The sequence below is a fragment of the Amphibalanus amphitrite genome, unplaced genomic scaffold, assembly GCF_019059575.1.
Source record: "Amphibalanus amphitrite isolate SeventyFive unplaced genomic scaffold, NRLGWU_Aamphi_draft 001008F_arrow, whole genome shotgun sequence".
NCBI classification, from domain to species: Eukaryota; Metazoa; Arthropoda; class Thecostraca; order Balanomorpha; family Balanidae; genus Amphibalanus; species Amphibalanus amphitrite.
The window spans coordinates 241,021-260,406 of NW_024882502.1; the positions used below are offsets into that span (position 1 = coordinate 241,021).

Consider the following 19,386-nt stretch of genomic DNA (forward strand, 5'->3'; position numbering starts at 1 on the left):
GTCTTCTCTGGCGCTACTCCTTCATGAATGACTGGCGCCGACCTCCCAAGCACCATTTTCCTTTTCAAATCAACCCCATTCCTGAACAAATGGGAAGTGCCAGGGGAAAATTTTTCGCAGCATATCGTAGAAGAATGTGTCGGCCATCTGTTTCTTAGACACATTGTGCAAATTTTGCAAATCCCAAACGCTCGTCATTCCCCATGCCAAGACCTTCGCTGGGTTGCGGAGTGTTTCCTCAGGAGAGGTTCTGCTTTGTAAACGGCCAAAACCTGTCCATCGTGTGGTTTTGTCGGGATTTTGTGTCTAAAAGAAAGCTGTTCGCTCCAGATCTGCCTCTTAAAACTTCGTAAGATAAAACTTTACATTAATTGACACTTTTGGAGGGTCAGTTGTCCTTGGTATTGATGATTTTCGTGTTATTTTCCCCAAAAATTTAGCGTTCTAGATATTATAAACAATTTCAAATGATACTTTGTCTTTATTTTACGATGACCTGCAATTTTTGAAACTGGGTAACCTCTGTCTGTGAGCTTCTTGTCAGTTTTCAATAGTTATGCCTTCATTTTCAGCTGCTTTCCGGAGCACGAGTCTGCTGCCGTACGAGGGTCGTTCAAAACGCTGTTAGTCTCGCATGGTTTTGTCCTTCAAAAATTTTAGCCACCGTTTTTATTAGATGATCATCATGTTGTACTCATCCTCGCCGACACTTTGCCATGTGTCATTTCCGACTTAACCATTCCCATTACTCCTGAAACAGAGAGTTTCTCAGCCGACCCGATTTTGCGACCTCCATTTTCATGCTTGACCAATGGTCAGAGATGAACCCTTTTTGTGGGCTCATGAAGGGTCGAATGCGTTTGAAAACAATGAGACTGCTTGAGGAAGGTTGTTACCAATGCCCATGCAAAATTTCGACTGTTTATTTATTGTTGATTCAGAATTATTGACAAAAAAGCATGGCTGGTACCTGTCAACGAACTTTTGAGACACCCTGTACGTGGTTGAAGGATTGAAGGAGTGAAGTAAAGGATTGAAGAAAGAGCACGCGTGTATCTAGGATATACAGTTACGTAAATAAAGACCGGTGTGCACATCGTATAACAGCATAGATACATTGACTAAGCTATCGATTTCACATTATCAGAACCATCACTCCAACAGTCGGTAATCGTACACCGGCACTGATCATTCACCAAACAAATAGCCGGGGCTCCGAACACAGCGCGTTTCTCCCTCGATCAGTCGACGGCTTTTTATCAGCGTTTTTATCACGCCGATGACATCAGATGCATGCGACTAACTACTCCACTTTATTCACCTCCACTATCGCATGTAGGCAACGGGGAGAGGCGAGCTCTTTCAACACAGGCCAGCCCGGAAAAGGTCATGGGGTCACGGGGGCACGGGGTCGCTCTCCCCGTGATCCAATATTGCAACTGTTGGGATCGGGAAGAGTGATTCGGGAGCCCGTCACTTTCGGTGAAACGCTGAGAACAACTAGCTCAGATATATGGGATCGAAAACTAATCCTGCACAGTTTAGTCATTGATAGACATTAACCGTTACTTACATACAAAACGAGTTGCAGCCTACATGGCACGTCTGCATAAAACTTTTATGCAAAGTTCGGTTCTGTATTCAAAGGTGCAACTGATAAGTAACGTTCATATTCACACATTAAATCATTCATTTGGAACAGCAAGTGACCTTCCAGACAAAGCAAAGCCTTCCAGATTATCATTGTATATCTCAACACACTGAAACCAACCAGACCATGCCGCTGCCGGCGCACGTCTGCCATACCGTGTCCCTGGGCCCTGGCTCGGTCTGTTTGTGCGGAAATCATCCAGCTAAGCAGCTTTCTCGGCACTGGAACGTGTTTACAGCACTTAGCCGGCCCGATGGGGATAATCACAGACCCCGAGAAACGTTTCAAACATGACTCACAACATGAGGTCAGCGCACGCAGCACAATCTAGCTGAAGGCCGAAGGGTACCGGCGGAGGTAACATAATCCGTTGTTGATTCTCGCTACGTTAACCCGCGCGGGGCTGGGGGGGTAAATTTTACCCCCCCCCCCTCGCGAATTTTTGCGATATCTCAAAACTTTCAGTACCTTTTCTTACATCAATTTGACACGTTCCCTGAAAATTTGAGCGAAATCCGTTGGAAAATTTTTGAGAAATTGACGTTTTAGTGACGTCATGTTCGTCATTTTCGCCTCAAAAACGGCAAAAGTTCAAACGCCGCTAACATCTTCATTTTTAAAGGAATCAAGACGTAACAAAAAAGGTTATACGTAATTTTACTTTGTCCATCAAATGGCTATCTCGGTTTTTTGAAAATTTTGGATTTTGGCCTAATTTTTTTCAAAAAACTGACTTTTTTGGGAAAATCATTATAAAATCCAAAATTTTGAGTCTATCGAAAAAAACGGAATATATGTCAGAGAAGTGGTCTATGTGCACCTACAGACCAAATTTTAGAAGAATCGGTTCAAAAATGTGGGAGTTATCCAAAATTTTATGACGTCACGACACACAAAATTTTTGAAAAATGACTTTTTGGGAAGTTCTAGACCTCGTACGGAAACAAAAATAGCACCATTCGATTCGCCGTGAAAAACTGCATCAGATAGACACCTTTTTAGGCCTTAACAACCAACTTCAAAATTTGACCTCACTTGACCTGACCTTGACCTGACCTCGGCCTGAAATTCATCCAGAGGTGGTCCATATCACTTATTGAGTGTGCCTATTGAATTCTATGAGTAAAATGACCCATAAAACATGTGTCGCACATGCCCTTTTCTATATTTTGTTTTTTGGTGACCTGACCTGACCTGACCTGACCTTGACCTTGACCTCTGAATGATATTGTATGCAACGAATATTGTCTTGGTAGCCTAAGAACACGTTTTGGGCGATCAGTCTCAGTCCATGACTCCATTCTTCGGCAACTACGGTGCAAGGCCGATACTGTAGAAACTTGCAATTTGTACCCTTGACCTGACCTTGACCTTGACCTCAAACTTTCAATTAAGTACATGTTTTTAGTAGTTCGTGATGAGAGCTTTCGATTGGCGTTTGAATTTTCCAAATCGGACCGTTAGTTCGGGAGATAACAGGGGGGTAAAATTTACCCCCCCCCCCCCCAGCCCCGCGCGTTCGGCTGGAGACCCCAGCCCCGCGCGGGTTAACATCGGGGCCAAGCTTCAGATAAATGGCAAGCTATGGAGAAATGACATTCATGGCTTTTAGTAAGGCGCTTCGAACTGAGATGCGAGCGAAGCGGTCTGAACTCATAAGGGATGATTAGTTGCTGTGAAATGTGAATATAATGTGGTGAGCACAACTATGTTCACTGATTCTTCTTTGCCAACTGCTTCCGCATTCCTTTCAGGAATCCTCAAACTGTAAATTCATCAGATGTCCGAGCTAGAACCGAACGACGCCCTCAGGGCTCAGACTGTTGAATTATAATCCAGTGACGTCTTCAGGGCTCAGACCATTGAATTATAATTCAGTGACGTCATCGGCCCGTTGCAGAAGGGTGCAGCGTCACACTCTCTGCAGTTTTAACCCTAGATGGCACGGGTTATCGCTGAGGTTTATCGCTGGCTGCACTCGATAGTGAAAACGGCCACCGCGCGCTCTACACGGGGAGGGCGGGCGGATGAGCGGAGCTTTCTCTTTCATCGAGCAGCGAGTGTTGCTAAGACCGGCTGGCTAGCGGGAGGGGAGGGGAGGGAGGGAGGGGAGGGGTTACGAGGGTGCAGAGTTGCAAACGGGGACCTGGGTGTAAAAGGATGAGAGAGGGTGAGGCATAAGGCAGAGGCACACTCACCCGCCGGTTTAGGTGATATTCCTTTAATCTTAAACAACTGTTCAAAATGAGACAACCTAGGCATGGATATTGCACGCAAGTGCACAATGCCCATGCCTAATAGCGCAACCACTTCCCAAATGCCTAACATCGGTACGCCCATTCATAGTTTCCCAAAATTTCACCACTGAATTCCTGTCTAATTTGTTTCAGCTTCGATGCTCTCGATTCATCGAACTGGGATGTCACTTCCTTTACCGTGAACTTGTTTGATTTCATAATCTCAGTTCAATGGGGCATGGCTCGCTTCATACTAAAACCTCACCAAACGTAACATCCATTGACAGTGTAGTCTCCTGTTTTGTTTCTCATTTCTCCAGCTGGACCAGACGCATGGCAACATTTTCCCAAAAACACCCACTCCGGGACGAAGCTTCACGGAGCATCACAGCTAATAACAGCCCCAAGAACTCAGTCCAGGGGCAGAGCTCAGACGACCTTCAGCAGACTGAGGCGAGCCACCCAGTTCTCACAGTCACAACATCCGGTGATTCGTCTTTTCTGCGGCCGACGTCCTCCAGAGAATGGTGACTTACAGGGACACAGCGAGTTCACGCAAGGAGGAATTGTTCGCACAATCACACGAGAATCGTGGAGCAGAACGTGTTAATTGGTACGAGACGGCAAGTGAGTTACGAAGATGACACAAGGTTCAGGAGGCACCGCGAGACTTAACGAGACACAACGAGGCGTCACAGTGCCGAGAGACACAAGATATCTCACATCGCTACAAGACATTACAGGACGCTGAGGCTTACCACGAAGCCACTGAAACCTTCAATCCTAGGTTGCTGAACGCTGCAAAACGCCAAGTAACCCCAAGGGTGCCACAGGTCGTTTAAAGGTAGTGTGCCACCTTTGAAAGATTTCCCATTTTATTTTTCCTAGGATAAGAAGCTTCTGTTTTTACCTAATATCGCAAAAAAAAATCAAAACTGGGCCTGGAATAGTGCCTTTTTCGCCTAAAAGTTTTTCGGTTTTTAGATATGTATAACAACTGTAGTGGGCTCACCTGCAAACAGGCGTCGGGCAACAATCGCGAATGCGGCGCACTTGTGACAATAAGCAAAGGTCATTATAGTGTTACGACCATACGACGTACGGGAATGAGTTACCAGCTGTCTAATCGTAGACAACACAATGTCGAGCCTTAAACTGTAAGCCCGTATTGGTATTGTTTCTTTTATTTGGCTGTCGAACATTATTTATGGTTTGAAATATGATTTTATGTAAAATAATTGATATGAAAAAGCCGTCTTATAAGTTATGACCCCATTTCACCACACGCAAGTGGCAGAAATGACAATGATCAGCTGACGCATTTTTCTTGGCCGAAGTCAGAGCGCGCGGCCCGACGCACCACGCGTATTTGGAAATTCCGACCTCGACGAGCATCAGAAGTCACCTAACAGGCGTGTTCGAAACCGCAGGAGATGATGATGAACGGGTTTATCGAAACTTGATTGGATGAGCATATCGGTAATAGCGATTTCAGTGTGTGCATTTATTGTTCATAGTGGTGTGAAATGTGGTTGGGGTACGACCGACAACCCGTCGGGGCGAATTTCGCACTGGGGTACTCAAAATTTGAAGAATTTAAGACGTTTCCATGAGTTTTGAAGGTATGGATAAGTTCTAAAAATCCGGTTCTCCTTATCTGGGCCATTAACTCCATACGGTCCAAGAAAGCTGGCACACTACCTTTAAAAGTTCCAAGACTTCTGTTTCTGCTAGCCTAGCCTATAACATCCATATATCCTATTCCTCCCTATTGCCTAGTACCCTGCGACTCCTGAGCAGCCCAGCCCAACCTTCACGACCTTAGCTGCTGTAATGAATAAACATTCAACAAGCACCTGTCAAGGGACGTTGCGTCTCGTTTCTATGCGATGGTCAGCCACTCCCACCTGAAGTTCTCGAGGTCAGTGTGCGTCCTGCCCCCTCCCCTCCCCATCATGACGGATAGCAGTCGACTCCCCCCTTCGCCCCGCGACTGGGACTCATCACTCCGAGGGGGGGGGGCTACCTTGACTGTCGAGACCTTGACCGAATGGCCCACCGACCGGTAAACGCAGGTTTGGGCTACCGCCACTGTTAAGGACGCATCGGTCATCTCAGCGATGTGTGTAAATGCCGCGGACTCAAGTGTGTAAATTAGCATGCGAGCTGGGTAAGCATGCAGTATTTTGATGGGTAGATGGGTCAACAGATGGGATAGAAGGAGCCACTTAAGGTCACCAGAAACTCGAATACGACATAACTGGTTGCTGAAACTTGAGACGGCAGGAAGTCGTTTGGAAGACCATAGGAGGCCTTTTAAAGGTAGTGTGCCACCTTTGAAAGATTTCCCATTTTATTTTTCCTAGGATAAGAAGCTTCTGTTTTTACCTAATATCGCAAAAAAAAATCAAAAATGGGCCTGGAATAGTGCCTTTTTCGCCTAAAAGTTTTTCGGTTTTTAGATATGTATAACAACTGTAGTGGGCTCACCTGCAAACAGGCGTCGGGCAACAATCGCGAATGCGGCGCACTTGTGACAATAAGCAAAGGTCATTATAGTGTTACGACCATACGACGTACGGGAATGAGTTATCAGCTGTCTAATCGTAGACAACACAATGTCGAGCCTTAAACTGTACAGGGTGGAAAGTAATTACGCGAACATGTATTTTCTTACAATTTTGACCGTCAGTGGAGCATTTTTATGAGTACGGGCTGTCATGGAACATAATTGGTCGTGTTTGTTGTCGCCTCATCTACCAAAAGTGACCTAACTTTGAACAATGACCTGGAAGGTCTTGAACAACCTCTCGACTTAAAATGGTGCAGACACCATACGCTGCACAAAACCAAACCGAAATGGGCAAAGAGCTCAATTTGGAGCTGCCAGGGAAAGCGTTTGTGATTATTTTCGCTGGACTGGCGGAGAAGGGATTCGTAGCGGTCTCAGCACCAGCATTGCACAATTATACGTTTTTTTTTAAACATAATAACACTTGAGAGGACTTAAAAAGCAAAGCCGTCCGCGGCAACAACCCCTCGGCGAATTCTGTCGCCGGACGGGTGGTCACCATGTCGGCGACAAAACGACGCCAGTCGACCCGAAAACTGGCAAAATAGCTTACTCTGGCCGGGTACCCGATCTAGGATATCACGATTCGCACATTAATACGCAAAAATTCGAAAATTAAGTCGTACAAACCCTCGGGATGACCAAAATTCACAAATTAACAGCAGAATTGTTAATTGAAGCTTTTCAAAGACAATCAAAGATGGACAGAGGAGGACAGGCAGCTGGATTTGTGGTTGGGTGAGACATCTGTGAAACTGTTTCATCCGTCAAACCTGCAGAACGACTGCTCTGAGGGCTGCTGTTGCGTCCTATGTCCCGTCCGTCCCAACCTTCAAACATCCGGCAAAGGAACACATCAGTGGGTCACGAGCCCCCGGGTGGTGTCAGAATTGCGTGTAGCGCTAAAAAAGGTCACTAAAAATAAAGTATACAACCGGTGGAACATCCTCCAAGACGAGTGTCTCTGTCTAATCCACCGTGCAACGAAAGGGGCAAAATGATTGAGCGCACTTTTGTGCCCGACGCAAAGAAACTGCTCTTCGTGATTGGTGAAATCCTTACTTTCATGGCCAACCAAACGCATTAATGGTGCTGTGAGAACCTGTTTTTCTTCAGGACATACAAACGCTGATCTGGGAAACGCCTGGGCCTCAATTCGACTAAAAATCTCCAGATGACTCCTCAGGAGACCGTCTAAAAGCTGCAAGGAGCCACCAATACCGATTACCTCACTGGACAGCTCTATAAGGTGTGGGCTGAGCTTTGGCCAACAGATCTTCACATGCTGATGTAAATCATGCCGGAACGCCTATGTCAATGCATCGCAACTAGATAAGGATAAAGTAAAACATATATTGTTTATGTCACCGCCGTTTTTTTCATTACTAGAAGACGAAAAAGTATGTTCGCGTATTACTTTCCACCCTGTAAGCCCGTATTGGTATTGTTTCTTTTATTTGGCTGTCGAACATTATTTATTGTTTGAAATATGATTTTATGTAAAATAATTGATATGAAAAAGCCGTCTTATAAGTTATGACCCCATTTCACCACACGCAAGTGGCAGAAATGACAATGATCAGCTGACGCATTTTTCTTGGCCGAAGTCCGAGCGCGCGGCCCGACGCACCACGCGTATTTGGAAATTCCGACCTCGACGAGCATCAGAAGCCACCTAACAGGCGTGTTCGAAACCGCAGGAGATGATGATGAACGGGTTTATCGAAACTTGATTGGATGAGCATATCGGTAATAGCGAATTCAGTGTGTGCATTTATTGTTCATAGTGGTGTGAAATGTGGTTGGGGTACGACCGACAACCCGTCGGGGCGAATTTCGCACTGGGGTACTCAAAATTTGAAGAATTTAAGACGTTTCCATGAGTTTTGAAGGTATGGATAAGTTCTAAAAATCCGGTTCTCCTTATCTGGGCCATTAACTCCATACGGTCCAAGAAAGCTGGCACACTACCTTTAAAAGGGCAGTTGTATTAAACATGCAAATGAGTAACAAATTAAACATAACTAATTTACGGTAATTAATTGTTTCTACAGACAGAGCAATACTGACAAAGAAACGACCACAGATGCTTCAACGAGTCCGTTCATCCGCAGTATCAGGCACGGCTAATCACGTGACCGCCTCCGGCTACGCTGACGTCTGACCTAGACCCACAGAGGGGGGGGGGGGGCTGCAGGACACGCGACGTCCAGACCTGCCATCTGTACCGTATTACCGGTGGGAACGGGGACGGACGCCGCCGGCACTACGGGTCAAGGTCACTCAGGTCAAGGTCAGAGACAGCTAATGAGTGGTAATTTGGACGGGAGACGGTCTAAGGCCGGCGGACGGACGCGGTTGTGGAGGAAATTTGATAGTGCACGGTGGTTGTGGCGGCGGAGGCCATGGGTGGTGGGGGTAGGGAGGTGCGTGCCAGTGGGGGGGGGGAGGAGCCGTGGTTGAAGTTTGGTTCTAGTAGACGCGGGTGAATCTTAGAATAGAGCCACCATCCCATAGCACTATTTTAACATGATTTTTAGTTTTGTTTAGATAATGCTTTGATGCTTTATGAATCATTGAAAGACAAACAGGTGACCGAAAGAGAAAAACGAAAGCCAGAGCTCAAGCAGATAAGTATGGACCGGGAAACTAAATAGATTTTCCTTTCCTTCTTAAAGGGAGATAATGAGTTTTCTTTTTTCTTAAATAAAAATTACTCGACATCTATACTATTTCTACTGTAGTTTCTATGAAATATGAAAATTTCCTAGCACATTTTCGTATGTAAAAAAGGTTTTTATTTTTGCAAAAAAGAAGCAGTACTTGCAGTACTTGTAACACCCACCGAAATGCGTTGTCCTTCTCTATAAAAAAGTCGCAGTATATGGCGCTTTTGTTTCAAACAGCGACGCTTGGGTTTTTGTTTATGTAATCGCCTTGTCGTTGCTTGGTTGTAAAGATTCTAATTTGAATTAGAGTTAATTCGGTTTAGAATTAATTAGATTCTAATTCGGGGGTACATAGTGCCTACTCTTCTTTGTTTCCAAGTATTATTTTGCGCCACAAATGAACGGCATGCGCCAGAAACGCAGCCAAATCTTGCGATTGCGACTACGAAATTCATTATTTTGGCCTCAGAGCCTGAAGCGAAAAATACAAGCATATTTATTTCAAAAAGACTTCAGGTTTGTCGAACGGTGTTATGAGAATTTTGATAACAGTACTGCATAAGTTTTTCAGTGATGCCGCAAAAGTGTTGTATCTATCTTCTTTTATTGTGCAGTCGGCGGGACCGATTCAAAATTGAGTCGTTGCTACTAAAATAGCAGCATATGGCGACAGATGATGAACAGGAAAAATAGTTGCGTAAATTTAGACATAAACCACCCCCAAACCATGAATATCTTTTGAAGGCACTATAGACGACCATTAACTAACTAGATGTGATGAAGATCAAATGTAATGAATACGCTCATTTTACAAAATTACATGCAAGTACCAAAAAGTGATGTAAGTACTTATTCAACGGTCATTTTCAGCGCTCCCCGCTAACGTGACTTCAAGTTGAGATATTTGCGGCAAGGTACCGAATTGAGCAAAATGGTTTTAATTTACATTATAACTTGTGTTTTGTCAGAAAATGGTCCTAACTCAGATTTTGTGGAAAAAGGTCATAATCTCCCTTTAATAAGGCATAATAATAAGGCATAATAATAAGGCACTGTTTGAGTAAAACAGCGTAGCCAAACTAGCCTCTTGTCTTAGCACATTGAGGGCAACAGGGACTGCATTTTTGACAGTAAATTTCACGACATTCGAAACCATAGTCGGCTCCAATTGAACTGTTAGTCGGACTAGTCTATTGCGACACGATGAGTCCCTCTCCTAAAGAGACGGTTTACTGGCGCGAAACATCGGCTGGGCTACGAGGAACGGACCGGTGACAAGTTCTTGGAACGCGCAGCTATTGTCATTTCTAAGCGAGTTTCGAGTTGCCACATTGGTAATTTATTTCAACTGAAAAGGTGTTCCATGTTTAAATGTAGTGTGCCAGCTTTCTTGGACCGTATGGAGTTAATGGCCCAGATAAGGAGAATCGGATTTTTAGAACTTATCCATACCTTCAAAACTCATGGAAACGTCTTAAATTCTTCAAATTTTGAGTACCCCAGTGCGAAATTCGCCCCGACGGGTTGTCGGTCGTACCCCAACCACATTTCACACCACTATGAACAATAAATGCACACACTGAAATCGCTATTACCGATATGCTCATCCAATCAAGTTTCGATAAACCCGTTCATCATCATCTCCTGCGGTTTCGAACACGCCTGTTAGGTGGCTTCTGATGCTCGTCGAGGTCGGAATTTCCAAATACGCGTGGTGCGTCGGGCCGCGCGCTCTGACTTCGGCCAAGAAAAATGCGTCAGCTGATCATTGTCATTTCTGCCACTTGCGTGTGGTGAAATGGGGTCATAACTTATAAGACGGCTTTTTCATATCAATTATTTTACATAAAATCATATTTCAAACCATAAATAATGTTCGACAGCCAAATAAAAGAAACAATACAATACGGGCTCACAGTTTAAGGCTCGACATTGTGTTGTCTACGATTAGACAGCTGATAACTCATTCCCGTACGTCGTATGGTCGTAACACTATAATGACCTTTGCTTATTGTCACAAGTGCGCCGCATTCGCGATTGTTGCCCGACGCCTGTTTGCAGGTGAGCCCACTACAGTCGTTATACATATCTAAAAACCGAAAAACTTTTAGGCGAAAAAGGCACTATTCCAGGCCCATTTTTGATTTTTTTGCGATATTAGGTAAAAACAGAAGCTTCTTATCCTAGGAAAAATAAAATGGGAAATCTTTCAAAGGTGGCACACTACCTTTAATTGTAATAATAAATACAAATGGATTTGACAATTGAGTTACGACATTACGACAATGCGGTAGCTGGTAACAGTAAACGAAAATAAAAATGAGTAAATAGATGAGTAAAAAGATCCATTCTACACTCATTCTACACTCAGTCAAACGTTCTCTAAGCACACACCAACAGCACAGAGTTGGAAGAATCTCACTCTACCTCACTTCGACACTAACCCACCGTGTGACGCAACAGAAGCAGGTGTTGAGTTTGCGACAGCACTCAGCACTGCTGCCGCGGGAGTTTGCACACACTCGGCTTCAATAACTCCTGATGCTACTCGACGTTCGAGCCTCGAGGTCGAACAGCAGCTTTAGTCATCGGCAGCAAGAGCCACTAGCTTCAGAGCTATTTGCTGGCATTGTTAAACGGCACCATATCCTACCAACAACAAGCCACGATAGTAGCTCACAAACTTCTGCTAATAGTATCTAACAGTAGAAGCCCCACGACTTTCTGCTAACAGTAGCTAACAGTAGCCCTTCTATCAGTTTCCACCATGCCCACCACGGCGACACATAGCACTGGCACACGTCTCCTGACGTGAATGTTGATCACGTCACCTGACGTGAATTCTAATTACATCCCTGGTGTGTCCCAACAAACGCCTACCGTCACAAATGCTGCTCATGCAGCGCTATTGCCATTCGACAGCAGCGTATCTGAACAAGATTCGCTGGTCACTGCCTACTGTTCAACGTGAGAAGTGAGAGCTGCTAATGGTAGGGGAAGTTGGGGCAATGCCGGAGTTGGGGCAAAGCCGAAATTCGAGATATTTCGAAAACCGTAAGACATGGATGCCACCTGTCAGTGATGCTCTGAAGCTTAAGTGACTACAATTATCGCATGTTTGTTACGAGTCGTCATTCGGAATACTTCGACTGTGAGGGCGCCAAGAGCGTTTTCAAGGTACGTTTCCCTTGTACTACATGCGCCTTTGAAGCTGCATTTTTTACTCATTATGCTACCGTTTGTCTGGCCAATTCGGTCAAGTAATCTTTAGCATGTCTTTGCATAAGTGTGCTGCCTATTTGAAATTTATACAGCACGTTGAAAAGTTATGGGCCTGCAAATGAAAGTATGGCTGGCTGGGGTAATGCCGAAAACGTGCGATTAAGCACGTGTTAAAAGCACGCTACGTGGACTTTACTGCTGTAGAATAGCAACGCGTATTTTTAGTCACACAAATTACACTTTCTCGTTTAATTGCGTCAAAAAGTCTGACTTTTGTTGGCTTCAGGAGCAGTAGAAACCTTATTACAAGGCATATCGTTATATTCTTCATGTAAAATCAAACGTTTCGTCTCTGAACAAAGACATCATCAGTGAAGTTACACACAACAGTACATATTATGAGAAAATAAGCAATCAGGCGACATAACAAGAGCAACACAGTATCGCACATAAAATCATGCAGGCATATCATAAACGTTTCATGTTTCATCAAGGACCCCTAGGTAACGATATCTAATTTATACGCCGACAACTTATCGTTGATGGAAGGCCTAGACTTGAATATGTGAAGCGATTCCAGAATTCTTAAATTAAAGTTTGAACGTTTTTTGTCAATGATCTTAAAACCGTTCAACGAAAATGGTACGTCGCATGCCAATGAATGGTCTCTAACAGAAGAGGCTACAGGAGAGGTAAGAAAATTTCCCGTTCTGTCCGACTTGCCCTGATGCTGGCACACTCTGCTATAAAGGCGCACATAGGTCGAGCCTATGTATGTCCCCTCACACGAGGGGCAACTGAACTGATAAACTATAGCAGAGCGGCATGCTTTCGGGATCACGTCTTTAAACGAGAAAAGAGAGCCTATGCTGCGGGTGTTGCAGAGAATGATCTTGGGGTTCAGGTAGGGATAAAACTTTTTTAGAGTGGACTCTACCTCAGATCTTAGTTTGTTTGATTGTTTTCCAAAAAAAGGTAGCACAAAGTACCTGTCTAGCTTGGGTACCTGGAACATAGTAGGACTTTTTGAAAACTCTTTCTTCAAAAACCTGTGAATGGCGGTCTCTACAAGTGTTTTTGGGAATCCATTGTCTCTAAAATATTTGTAAAGGAAGTTCAGCTCATTGTGGAAATAGTGGTAAGTTGAACTAAGGTTATAAGCACGATAAATAGCAGAGCTAACAATGGCCTTCTTGATTGAAATCGGTATGAAGCTAAAGAAGCTCAAACCAAGACCAGTGAAAGTTGGTTTCCGGTAAACTGAAGTTGTTAACTCAGTACCAGACCGTTCGACCTTAACATCCAGAAAAGGGAGCGAGCCATTAAATTCCATTTCTTAAGTGAACTTTATTTTTGGGTGCTGACTGTTCAGAAAGTTGAGAAACCGATCTACATGTGAAACGTCGTTAAAAATGAGAAAACAGTCATCCACATATCTTTTGTAATAGGTCGGGCGAAACTCTCGAGGGCATGAATCAAGCCATCTCTTTTCATGATGACACAGGAAAATGTTTGCAAATGTTGGCCCGAGTGGCAGGCCCATGCCCACACCGTCTGTCTGTTTGAATAATCTCTTGTTGAAAAGAAAATAAGAATTGGTCACTGCCAACTCTAGCATGGTGTGAAACAACTTTCGAGGGATGCCATTAATGCTGGTACAGCTTCTAAAGAGGGAGCTCATGGCAATGTTGATGGTCTCGCAAACGTGATCCCGAAAGCATGCCGCTCTGCTATAGTTTATCAGTTCAGTTGCCCCTCGTGTGAGGGGACAATTTAGGGTGTTTCATTGCACTATGGTAAAATAATGTTGGTTCAAAATTCAGCCATATCGACGTTGCCCCAACTCTACCCGTAAAACTGAATCGATTGATACGCTTGAAACCCAAATTTAAGTATATTTAGGGGTCGCACACTTTTGTCACCAAAACTCGTTACACAGAGAAGGGGGCACATCCTTCCTTGGTGCGCTTGGGCAGCGCCTTCCGGTTGAGTTCCACGACTCGCAGGCCATCGTTGTCAGGGCCCTGCCGCCCTCAATAGACCGTTGCAGAGCCCTCAGATGCCAGCATAGCCCCCGCAGCCTGGTTGTGTTGGGGCCCTCAGAGGCTCAGAGGCCGTCGCTGGGCCGCCTAAAGCCAAATGGGCCCTCAGACTTGAGTTGGGTCTAGGGCCGTCACGAGGGCCCTCAGAGACCGTCGTAGAGACCCTCAGGGGCCAGTGGGGCCCCTGGAGTCCTGTGGGACCCTCAGCGGTCGTCATGAGGGCCCTTAGTGGTCGTTATAGGGCCCCAGGGGACAGAGTTCGTCGTGAGAGCCCACAGAGATCATCGTAAGGGCCCTCAGAGGCCGTCATAGGGGCCCTCAGAGGCCAGCGTGGCCCCTGGAGTCTCTGTGGGACCCTCAGCGGTCGTCACGAGGGCCCTTAGTGGCCGTTATAGGGCCCCAGGGGACAAAGCCCTCAGGTGGGAGCCCTCAGAGATCGTCATAAAAGGGCCCTCTGAGGCCGTCGTGGGGGCCCTCAGATGCCGTGTGGAGCACCAAACGCGGCTCGGGACACTTCTAGCCGGTGTGGAGGCCCCGACTAGCATGGGGCGCTCCTGACAATAAATAGACACCCCGGATGATTCCACATCAGTGTTCGTTTCCCGATCACTGGTTTTCAGGAGAAAATGTATTGGATGGTGCGACGGGCCCCTTGTATGGATTTCGGGGGTGCAAAAAAGATATGTTTGCACCCCCATGTTTTTCGATGGGGGTGCAGCTGCACCCCCTGCACCCCTCATTCCACCGCCACTGCCTGGCTTTCTCAACCAAATCAGTTCGCAGGAAGACTACTCATGTTACGGCCAGAAACAAAATCAGAGATGAAAAGTCGCAGAAATGTGCGACCTCTAAACATCATCAGAATGAAGTGAAATTTTACACAGAAACTTGTGAGCAGATGACATTTGAGGGGAACATCGATATGACTCGCAATATGGCACTTTGAAAATGTGAAACACCCTAGGGGACATACATAGGCTCGACCTATGTGCGCCTTTATAGCAGAGTGTGCCAGCATCAGGGCAAGTCGGACAGAACGGGAAATTTTCTTACCTCTCCTGTAGCCTCTTCTGTTAGAGACCATTCATTGGCATGCGACGTACCATTTTCGTTGAACGATTTTAAGATCATTGACAAAAAACGTTCAAACTTTAATTTAAGAATTCTGGAATCGCTTCACATATTCAAGTCTAGGCCTTCCATCAACGATAAGTTGTCGGCGTATAAATTAGATATCGTTACCTAGGGGTCCTTGATGAAACATGAAACGTTTATGATATGCCTGCATGATTTTATGTGCGATACTGTGTTGCTCTTGTTATGTCGCCTGATTGCTTATTTTCTCATAATATGTACTGTTGTGTGTAACTTCACTGATGATGTCTTTGTTCAGAGACGAAACGTTTGATTTTACATGAAGAATATAACGATATGCCTTGTAATAAGGTTTCTACTGCTCCTGAAGCCAACAAAAGTCAGACTTTTTGACGCAATTAAACGAGACCATGGGAATACTTCACTGAAAAGCGTCTTGGGCCATGTCGCCCTCAGCAAGAAATTACACTTTCAACCGACACAACGGCCTGTTACCTATAAGGAATGATTTACCTGGCATTTTCTTATTATATCACACAATTATAACTTCCAGTGTGCACCGCGTCCTCAAGCTCTTGAAACGTGTGTCAGCTTTGATGAATTCTGGATAAAGTTTGAGATAAAATGGCAAAACATCAATGTCGGCATTCCCCGTAGATCATTTCTCCCATTTTCGGCTTTCCCCGCAGTCCGGGGCAACGCCGAAAAAGTCACTTCTTTGATATTTTTAGTTTGTGCGCTTAACGGTATGCGAATTCATCAAATGCGCCTGGTATGTTTGAAAGGCAAAAGACTGGCCTCTCGAATGACGCCAACAAGAATAGCGTATGTTGTCTACCTTGCGTGCTACGGGCGTCAGAAAAAAGTCTTCGGCGTTCCCCCAACTTCCCCTAAGAGTTGATGTATACCGATGAGAGCCGTTATCCGATCGAGTAGAGCACGCTGTTCAGCTTGCAGGTATCGGGTGTGTTCAACTGGCTTGGGTCTCTTCAGGTTTCGCTCCGTTAGTACAACATCCCAACATATAACCCAAGACAACATGATTTAATGAATCATTGATTTTCGTTGATGGCGTTCATTAACAAGAAACGATATAGATATGAAATATTATTCTCATCTAACGCACCGTATGACGTTTAACCACTCTTTGTTGCTTCTAACGTTTACAGAAGCATTGACATGTAAATTGTGATCCCCCCCCACTAGAAAAGTATAACCAAATTACAATATAAAAATTTGAACAAGTTACTACCTAGTTCATCCACACCCGCAGACCTACTAACCTCACTACCCTGTCCCCCATCCATTTCCAATCTCCTATTACGAGAGCACTTTCGTTTTCAGGGTGTCCGTCTGCCTGGAGCCGGTTCCTGCCACCCGCCGCCCCGCGAGCCACAGGCACTCTCACTTTTCTAACGGTCACTGGCACCCGACGGGCAATAACTCGACTGAGGTGATGGGCGACAGATTTGAGGCGGGGGACTCCGTGAGAGGACGGTGAGGGAAGAGGAGGTTAGGAAGGGTGTTGACTTGTTGGATCAGCTGAGAAGGGATGTTTTTTATGCCGGTCTCAAGGGAGGGATGATCGAATACGGTTATGACTTATTACATACGTAATGTTTAGCCAATGTGCAGTTGTCTGACTTCTGGAGCTCACAAAGGTCAAAGCGAAAAAAAAAATGTCGTCTGTCTCCTCAGGACAGTCAGCACAGCGTTGGTTGGTCTTTTTATGAAAACACCTTCTGAACAAACCTAGTGGTCTTTGAATTACTGTTTAAAAACGTAACCGTTTTTTGACGATCGCCTATAACACTTAATCTGCACCATATGAATGCCCGACACGCCGCACATAAACTGGTATCGTGTTTTTACAGCCCAGCTAGCGTGCGGGACTAGCGCGGGAGGCTCGTTTTCTCCTTCAGGGAGTGGCACCCCATACCACCCCCACTAGAGATGAATCCAGTGGCTGGCTGCACCTTCCTCGCCTACTGGGGCGGCCACTGCCACTGCAGAGCTCAGTTTCTCCTCGATCAGTTTCTCTCTTCTCCCTGCTTCTGTGTTCTTTCTATGCTTCTTTTTCTTTCATTTTCTTCATCTCATCTCTTGTATGCCGTCTTCAATGTCAGCTCTTTCCGTTTCGAGCTCTTTTCAAGAGACGTTCATGGACCCCAGTCACCTTTCTTCAGGTAGAGTTAGCCCTATTCACCCCATCATTTGCTTTCAGCCATCATCTCGGACCAGGAAGGAACTGAACTGACCTTATGCGACCCCAGTGGGCCAAACAACCTGACCTCTGACCTCAAGCCGTTTTCGACCCACAACACTCATCACGGGTTTAGAGAGCCACCCTTTGCCTTAATCAACCCCCTTCTGTAGTGACCCCGAGAGCGTCGTAAACCACGCAGTATATTTAAGTAAGCCACGCCGTAAACCAGGCAAGAAGGTGATATCAAATCATGGACCACACACGGCTTCATGGTGTTGGGGTGGGATAGGGATGGACAAGCAAGGGGAAGTGGAACAACAAAGGTAAATTCGTCATCATAAAATACAAAACATGACAGTGGTAACAGCAAGCCTCTCATCACGCCTCTTCTGAATGATGGATGACGGATCAACAAGAGGACAAAAGACAAAATGGTTTAGTGGAGTTTTTCACCACAGTGAGCATGCCCAATCGATCATAAAACGTGGGAAAACACAGTGCCGCGTTGGTCATTCAAGCTTCATTAAATACCGTTGCATTTGGTACGTAAAGACACCAAATTTAAATTTAAATGTGTTACATCACTCATTAAAACCCAAGTTTCTTATCTAACTTAGCATAGCAGTTGTCGCGCAACTGTGACCTATACGGCCGGCACTGGTGACTATCTCTACGCATCTGCGACTTACCTGGCGCGCCGCTAGCGATGTGCACCAGATCATGATGCACAAACTCCGCCCAGACCGCCATCAGAGCCGTAACAAACTCATGTCTGTTGTGACCGGGATGGGCCAGGCGTCCAGAAAGACTGCGAGCTGACGGCAGGTCACCGCCGGAAACGCTTTGACCCCGCGGTGCGGACAGACCTGGGGGGTCACAGGGGAGGGTCAAATATTGCGCGCCGACGGTCCTGCATGATCATTATCGGTTTTATTTTGACCTCTCAGGGTAGATAAAGCTGAGGGTATCACGAGGTCTCGAGGTCACCAAGGTTCAGAGGTAATAGGTCACTGCAGGTCACGGTGGTCATCAACAATGCCATAAAAAGTATACGAAAGTAAGGAAGAGTCTTGGGATTGGTTACTTGCTAGCAAAAACATACACGCTCGCATCATTTCAATAATCATCAATCATCATTGCTTCCCGGTGAATAACTAAACGAAAGCAATTGTCCGCTGGATTGAATTCTACTAGTTTGCAGAGGGTTAAACTTGTGTCTAAAGTTTACAAAACTGGGTAAGATGCTTCAAACCGGTCACGATACATCACGTAGCATAACACCACCTCTAAATCATCTAAATCTAATCATCTAAATCATCTAAATCTAAATCATCATCGTTCGTGAGTAACCAACATCGAAACCGCGGCACTCAACACGAAAAATAACGAACTAAATATCACCGGTGTGCCGCCGCCTGCCAAGGAAGCCATTCACATGTCTGCACGTGCACTGCGTCACGTGATACGATTCATGGAGACATTTAGTGCTAGTGAATGGACATTTTTGCACCACACGCCGCCGCACGACTCATAGTCACGAAACATTGGTCATCGCCTTTAGCACTGCCCTTCCCTGTTTCCAGGTCTCTCTCCTCTCTCTCCCTCCCATCCTCTCCTCCCTCTCTCTCTCTCTCTCTCCCTCTCTCTCTCCTCTCCTCCTCCTCTCTCTCTCTCTCTCTCTCTCTCCTCTCT

General features: G+C 45.5%; 1 protein-coding gene across 1 annotated transcript in view; it reads right to left on the minus strand.

The window, feature by feature from the left end:
• LOC122369129 (peroxidasin homolog pxn-1-like) overlaps nucleotides 1–18,551 on the minus strand; it is a 35,622-nt gene extending 17,071 nt beyond the window's left edge. Inside the window, exon 1 of the mRNA XM_043343586.1 lies at nucleotides 18,384–18,551. Coding sequence (XP_043199521.1) covers nucleotides 18,384–18,444 — 61 coding nt within the window. The 5' untranslated portion in view covers nucleotides 18,445–18,551. The remainder of the gene's footprint in view (nucleotides 1–18,383) is intronic.
• Between the last annotated feature and the right edge of the window lie 835 nt (nucleotides 18,552–19,386).